This window comes from Rhinoraja longicauda, chromosome 21 (assembly GCF_053455715.1).
Source record: "Rhinoraja longicauda isolate Sanriku21f chromosome 21, sRhiLon1.1, whole genome shotgun sequence".
NCBI lineage: Eukaryota > Metazoa > Chordata > Chondrichthyes > Rajiformes > Arhynchobatidae > Rhinoraja > Rhinoraja longicauda.
The window spans coordinates 23,072,295-23,079,486 of record NC_135973.1 but is presented as its reverse complement, the minus strand read 5'-3'; the positions used below and the strand labels follow the sequence as shown (position 1 = coordinate 23,079,486).

General features: G+C 48.6%; 1 protein-coding gene across 1 annotated transcript; it reads right to left on the bottom strand.

The window, feature by feature from the left end:
* Positions 1–1,870: 1,870 nt before the first annotated feature.
* On the bottom strand, positions 1,871–5,929 carry cox19 (cytochrome c oxidase assembly factor COX19). The gene is made up of 3 exons (XM_078418544.1): positions 5,802–5,929; positions 3,079–3,190; positions 1,871–2,071 (listed from the first exon to the last, which is right to left on the bottom strand). The coding sequence occupies exons 1-3, from the start codon at positions 5,881–5,883 to the stop codon at positions 1,978–1,980; spliced, it is 288 nt and encodes a 95-aa protein (XP_078274670.1). The 5' UTR covers positions 5,884–5,929; the 3' UTR covers positions 1,871–1,977.
* Between the last annotated feature and the right edge of the window lie 1,263 nt (positions 5,930–7,192).

The window sequence follows — 7,192 nt, the reverse complement described above, 5'->3', positions numbered from 1 at the left end:
ATCTCGCAATGATTCAATGCAATGATTCAATGATACTTTATTGTCACATGCACCTGGGTACAGTTAAATTATTTGTTTGTTTTTGCACACAATCCGGTAACATTAAAACAGCAGACTTCACTTTGGCAGTACAAAAATAGTCGCCACGTTTCTGGTGCCAACACAGTTTCAAAAGTTCTTTGTTCACAAGTTATAGGAGTAGAATTAGGCCATTCGGCCCATCGGGTCTACTCCGCCATTCAATCATGAATGATCTCTGCTTCCTAATAACAATATTCTGCCTTCTCCCCGTAATCCTTGACATCCGTTCTAATCAATAATTTGTCTCTATCTGCCTTAAAAATATCCACTATGGCGTACACAACCCTCAGTGGCAATGAGTTCCGCAGATTAACTACCCTCTGGTTAAAGAAGTTCCTCCTCACCTCCATTCTAAAAGAGCACCCTTTAATTCTGAGGCTATGACCTCTGGTCCTATACTCTCCCAAAAGTGGAAATGTCCTTTCCACATCCACTCTATCTATGTCTTTCATTATTCTATATGTTTCAATGAGGTCCGGCCTCAAACTTCTAAACTCCAGCGAATAACTGGAGGCCCAGTGCTCTCAAACACTCTTATCAAACAGTCTTTTCTTCTTGCAGAGTGAAAACAAGCCTGCCGGACGTTTCAGGTCGGGACTCTTCCACCCTGTTTCAAAAAAAAAGAAACATCCATCACAGTGAGTCTCCTCCAGCCACTGTGATGGAAGGCCAGAATGTCTTTTCTCTTCCCCTGCCGTCTTCTCCCGCGGTCAGGCTGTTGAAGTTGCCACGTTCTATGGCAGGACGTCGGCACAGGCCAACTCGCTCGCAAAGGCGCTGTAGGGTGGATGAGGGTGGTCCCTGCTGCCCCGGCGCCGACAGCACGAACTCTCCGGGCACCGTGAGCGGCGACCCGTAAACGAGCTCCCCCGAAGACGAGGCCAAGTCCTTAGGCGCAGTTCGGATGCCCAGCAAGACCCACGGCAGTGCGTCCAACCAGTCCGGGCCAGAGAGTCGCGCCTTCAGCGCTGCCTTGAGCTGCCGGTGGAACCTCTCCACCAGGCCGTTTGCCTGCGGGTGATAGGCCGTGGTGTGGTCAATGCAGAATAGTCAATGCCGGGCGCCACCTCGAAAACGGCGTCGACGGCGTGGCGGGACAATGCGTCGGCCACCCGGCTCTCCTTCCCCTCGATGAAGCGGATGGAGGTGGTGTACTCCGAGAAGTACGCCAACTGCCGCTGCTGCCGTATGGACCATGGGTCGGAAACCTTTGCCGGGGCGAAGGTGAGTGGCTTGTGGTCCGTGTAAGCGGTGAATGGGCGGCCCTCCAGGAAGTAGCCGAAGTGGCGCACCGCCAGGTAGAAGTAGAGGGTGTCGCCCACCGTAATGCCCCGCAGCTGAAATTGGGCCTCCGCCTGCTGAAATCAGACGCGAGGCCGGGCGGTCCAGAACGTCAGTAGCTTAACGGAGACCGCGTCGAGAGACAGGGCCCGGTCGGCCTGTGAGGCAGACGGACCGGCGGCTCTGTCTTTTGACTCCATTACAACACCAATGGAGCGTTGGGGTCACTAATGTGGCGCGGCGATAAGCCCGAAATGAAGGCGAGGAGCCAGGTATTTCGGGAGGAATTTTATTAGCTGTTGTTCTCTTGTCCAGTCGGGTCTGCAAGAGAACGATCACGCCTAAACCCCTGCCCTTTATCCCTGTAGCTAAGGGCCACCCCCGGACTAGTCCATTCCCGTGCCGAAGGGTTCGATAGTGGAATGGCCCGACCCTTGGGAGCCACCACACTATATGATTTTATAATGACACAATGATTAAAACAAGACAAACTATTTTTTTACTCTTTAATCACTCGTTTATTGTACAGAAACATATTTTACAATATATACAGAATTGCTATGGATGAAGCCCCATCTTTGGTTCAATTTGTAGATATAATGGTCTATGCTCCTGTTATGTATCTGTCTGCTGATGTGGTTCTGCTGACTTATCATCCATAAGATCTTTGAAGCCCAGTTTTTGCAGAGGCTCTTTGGTCATCAACTGTCTGGAGAAGAAAGCAAAATTAAACATTCAACTCCAGGGTAAGCATGTCCAAAACCAGAAGGCCTAGGTTTAAGCTGAGAAGGAAAAGGCCCCAAGGGGCAACTTTTTCTACACAGGGGTTGTGCGTAAATGGAACAAACTGCCAGAAGGTGGCACAGTGGCGCAGCGGTAGAGTTGCAGCCTTACAGCGCGCCAGAGACCCGGATTCGATCTTGACTAAGGGTGCTGTCTGTACAAAGTCTATGCATTCTCCCTGTGATCGTGTGGGTTTTCCCCGGGTGCTCCAGTTTCCTCCCACACTCCAAAGACGTACAGGTTTGTAGGTTAATTGGCCGGTAAAAATTGGAAATTGTCCCTAGTGTGTAGTGTGTCCTATTTAACAGGGATCGTTGGTTGGCACGGACTCGGTGGGTCAAAGCCCCTGTTTCCGCGCTGTATCTCTAAATTAAACTAAACTAAGGAAATCTAAAGGCATGTACAATTATGACATTTAAAAAATACAGAAAATTTGGAGGGATAAGGACCAGGCGCAAGCAAGCAGCATTGGTTTGCTGAGGCAATTTTCTGTGTTGAATAGATTTATGACTTTGTAATCTCCCCACAGCAATCATGCAGACACCATTGTCTGTTAAGAAAAAAACTCGCCTTTAAACTTTGTCCTTCTCACCTTAAAGCCATGCCCTCTAGTTTTTCATATTTCCATCCTAAAGCAACAATGTAACAAAAATTAAGCATTGGATGTGGGGCATTCTGACAATGAATGATTGTATCTACACAGAAGAAATAAACATTAGTGTTAATCGACTCATTAAAATTGTTTTTTGATTTATAAAGAGAGTGCAAAAAACACAAAAATATCAGAATGAAAGCCTAATAGACTACCTCTATAGATTAATCCTGTCCCTCAGAATTTTTCTATTTGTGTTTATATATTTTTTTAATCACGTGTGCTAAATTATTTGTGGTTTGATAAAATCAATAACTTTCACTCAGATTACATTACTATACCTGTCCATTCTGCATTTCAAATAGTCCATGGATTGTTCTCTGCACACAGAGCTGTCAAACTTACTCTCCTTAAGACAACTCATAAACTTCTCTTTAAATTCTTTGCATTCACCTGCAAAATTTCGAGAAATATGTTTGGTTAAAGCATCCAAAATGGCGGCGCTGCCATAGCAGCTGCGGCTTACCTGCGGTCCATTTGTCTTTGTGTTTTTGTTGTTTTTTTGTCTTAATTGTAGTTGTGATGTCGTGTTTGTGTACTATGTGTGTATGTGGGGGGGAGGGGGGAAACTGTAACATTGTAAATATGTGTCCCTTCCGAACGGAGACCCGACCTTTGTTTTCTGGGCCGTGTCTCCGTTCCTGCTGCGGCCTACCATCGGCCCAACTCCTGGAGCTGGCGGCCTCCAGGGCTCTGGTTCGCAGAGCCCGCGGACCGGACTTACCATCAGCGGAGCCGGCCGACCTCGGAGGCTGCGGGAGCGGCTGCGACTCGCCTTAGGCTCGGGCCGCGTGGATGCCGACATCGGGAGATCCGGCAGCGGCAGCGGGTTCGCCCGCCCCGGATCGCGGGGCTTGGGTCGCGGACATTTCACCGTCCGGCGCGGCCTAAGATATGCCGCGGGATATTTCTCTGCTGGGCGGGGGCTTCAATGTCGGGAGCCACGAACGCCCCGACGTGCAGCAACAGCGGCAGCAGCAGCGTGTTCGCCCGCCCCGGATCGGACTTATCATCGGCGGAGCCGGCCGTCTTCGGAGGCTGCGGGAGCGGCTGGGACTCGCCTTAGGCTCCGGCCGCTGCGGACCGTCCGGCGCGGCCTGCAACCACAACAACCTGACCGCGGGAGAAGACGGCAGGAGAAGGGAAAGACATTGTGGCCTTCCATCACAGTGAGGAGAGGACTGGAGGAGACTCACTGTGATGGATGTTTCTTTGATGGATGTTTCTTTTTTGTGTGTTTTTGGGGTTGTGTAATTTTAATGCCTATTTAATGCTTTTATTGTTGGACTGTGTTTTTGGGGTTTTTAGGGTTGTGTAATTTTAATGCCTATTTAATGTTTTTATTGTTGGACTGTGGGTGACTGAATTTCGTCCAATATTGGATGACAAATAAAGCTATCTTGAATCTTGAATCTTGAATCTTGAATTAGGTATTAAAGATGTTCAGTCACAAAGTGCTGGAGTAGCTCAGCAGGCAACATCTCTGGAGAACACGGACAGGTAACGTTTCGGTTCAAGAGTCAAGAGTATTTTGTTGTCATACGTCCCAGATAGAACCTGCTGTTGCACAACGGTATATGTAAACACAGTACTCTGTAAACGATATAAACAAGAAAAACGTCCAGTGTATTATATACACATACACACATATATAGATATATACCTACACACACACATATATATATATACACATATATAGATATATACCTACACACAAATAAAAAAACAAACCATAATAGTGCAATATTAACAATAATAGTCTATGGAGTTCAGAGCTTATTTGAGGTTGTTATGCTTAATAGTCTAATGGCTGTCGGGAAGAAGCTGTTCCTTCACCTGGACATTACAGTTTTCAGGCTCCTGTACCTTCTTCCCGATGGCAGGGGTGAAATGGGTTTGTGGCCAGGGTGGTGTGGATCTCTGATGATGCCGGCTGCCTTTTTGAGGCAGACTCTAGTAAATCCCTTTGATTGTGGGGAGGTCAGAACCCGTGATGGACTGGGCAGTGTTCACAACGTTTTGCAATCTTCTTTGCTCCTGGGCATTCAAGTTGCCGAACAGGCCATGATGTAACCAGTCAATATGCTCTATACTGTACACCTGCAGAAGTTCTAGAGAATCCTCTATGACATACCAAATCAGTGTGCTGGGTCCAGCTAAGATCTTCAGAAAAATGCACGCCCAGGAATTTGAAACTTTTGACTCTCCCGTCAATATAGGCAGGTTTGTGGGTCATTTTCCTTCCTCTTCCAAAGTCTACAATCAATTCCCTGGTCTTACCAACATTGAGAGCAAGGTTGTTGTGCTGGCCCCATTTGGTCAGTCAATCAATCTCAATTCTGTACTCTGACTCATCACCATCTTTAATTCGTCCAACAATGGTGATGCCATTGGTGTACTTGAAGATGGAGTTTGCATTATACGTTAGTGAGTAAATGGAAAAGATAATAAATGGAAAATAGAGCCGGGGGCTGAGCACACAACCTTGAGGTGCTCCCGTACTGATTGGTATTGAGGAGTCTGAAGAAGGGTCCCGACCCGAAACGTCACCCATTCCTTCTCTCTAGAGATACTGCCTGACCTGCTGAGTTACTCCAGCATTTTGTGATACCTTCGATTTGTACCAGCATCTGCTGTTATTTTCCTACGTTATTGAGGAAGAAGTGTTTTTGCCAAGTCTGTGATGAGGAACCTGCTGAGTTACTCCAACATTTTGTGACATTTCAGGTCAGAACTGAAGAATGTCTCAAGACCACTAGAGGGGGTGTTATTAGAGGAGTGGAGGAGAGGGAGGGGGAGGATGAAAATGGGGAGGAAACAGGAGATGAGAAGGGAAGAGATGGGGGACGGGAGGGAGATGGTAGAGGGGAGAGAGAGAGTGAGAAGACGTAGAGGGGGGAGGATGGGAGGGGGAGAGAGAGGGAGAGGGGGAGGATGGGAGGGAGAGAGAGAGAGATGTGAGGGAGGGGACATCTCAGTCACGTCCAGTCCAGCGACCGCCTACCCAGGTGGTCGAGAGGGAAGGAGCCGCGCTCTGGCGGCCGCGGGCTGAAGCTCTTGCTGCCGAAGTTCATGGCGGTCGACATCTTGGCGATGACGTCGGGGCGTCGCCGAGCGCGATGACGTCGGTCCCCGTGACGCACACCATCTGACGTCACCGCCGTGAGATCGTCGCGGTGACGTGGCCGTGGTCGCGTCCTCCCGCCGCCGTTGCCGGGCGACGCCGTGGCTGCGGTTGAAGGCCCCGCACCGCCCGCCCGCCCGCCCGCAGCGCCGGTTCATGCGCGTTCGCTTCTGCTCCCTGTCCCAGGCACAAACATTTCCATCGTGAATCAGCTTCACTGGCAGCAAGCCGCGGGGTCCCCGCCACGTCCACAAACGCCGCTCGGACCGCTGACTTACTCCAACGTTTTGCCTCCCATACACTCTCATCTGCAAACTTGATGCAGCGTTGCATTGTCATCTGCAAATTTGCTGCATCGTTGCACTCTCATCTGCAAACTTGCTGCAGCGTTGCACTCTCATCTGCAAACTTGCTGTATCGTTGCACTCTCATCTGCAAACTTGCTGCATCGTTGCACTCTCATCTGCAAACTTGCTGCAACGTTGCACTGTCATCTGCAAACTTACTGCAACGTTTAGTGTCATCTCCATACTCACCGTGTGCATTCTCATCCAAATTAGAATCTTTAATTTAGTTTATGTGCAGATGGTGCCAACACAGTCGACTATTTGCGTACTAGCCACAGAAGCAGATCTACAAACTCATATTACAATCGCTCCAGGCTCTTAAATCTCTACTCCTACAGCAACATTTATTACTTTACACTGTAAATGGCTCAATTGTAATCATGTATTGTCTTTCTACTGACTGGAGAGCACTCAACAAAAGCTTTTCACTGAACCTCGCTACACGTTGTGATAAACTTAACTAAACTAAACAAAGACACAGTGAAAAGCTTTATACAGTGACAGTCTGAAGAAGGGTTCCAACCCGAAATGTCACCTATTCATTTTCTCCAGAGATGCTGCCTGGCCCGCTGAGTTACTCCAACAATTTGTGCCCATCTTTGGTATAAACCAATATCTGCAGTTCCATCCTACACAGTGAAAATCTTGTTCTGCATGCTATCCAGTGAAACAATACTGTAGATGCGTGCAATATATCCTCTTCTGGAACACCACGCAGAAAGTCGCCACGTGTCCTGCCAGCTTGCAACTTCCTAGTCTCTGAAAAGTCCGATCTTGGTCCAAGTCGTTGAGCTATTTCTTATTTTCTCATCTTGCTGTGTACACGCAACAAGTGATGACAGTTCTGAGGAACCTCATTGTCCCCCCCCCCCCCCCCCCCCCGCGAGGCAGCGGAAGCCATGAGTTTGAAATGCTTTATACAAA

Coding starts and splice junctions, on each gene's coding strand:
- cox19 (XM_078418544.1), bottom strand. CDS start 5,883: ATGTCGACCGCCATGAACTTCGGCAGCAAGAGCTTCAGCCCGCGGCCG. Junction 3,191..5,801: donor CTTCCCTCTCGACCACCTGG/GTAGGCGGTCGC, acceptor GAAATTTTGCAG/GTGAATGCAAAGAATTTAAA. Junction 2,072..3,078: donor TTGAAATGCAGAATGGACAG/GTATAGTAATGT, acceptor TTTCTTCTCCAG/ACAGTTGATGACCAAAGAGC.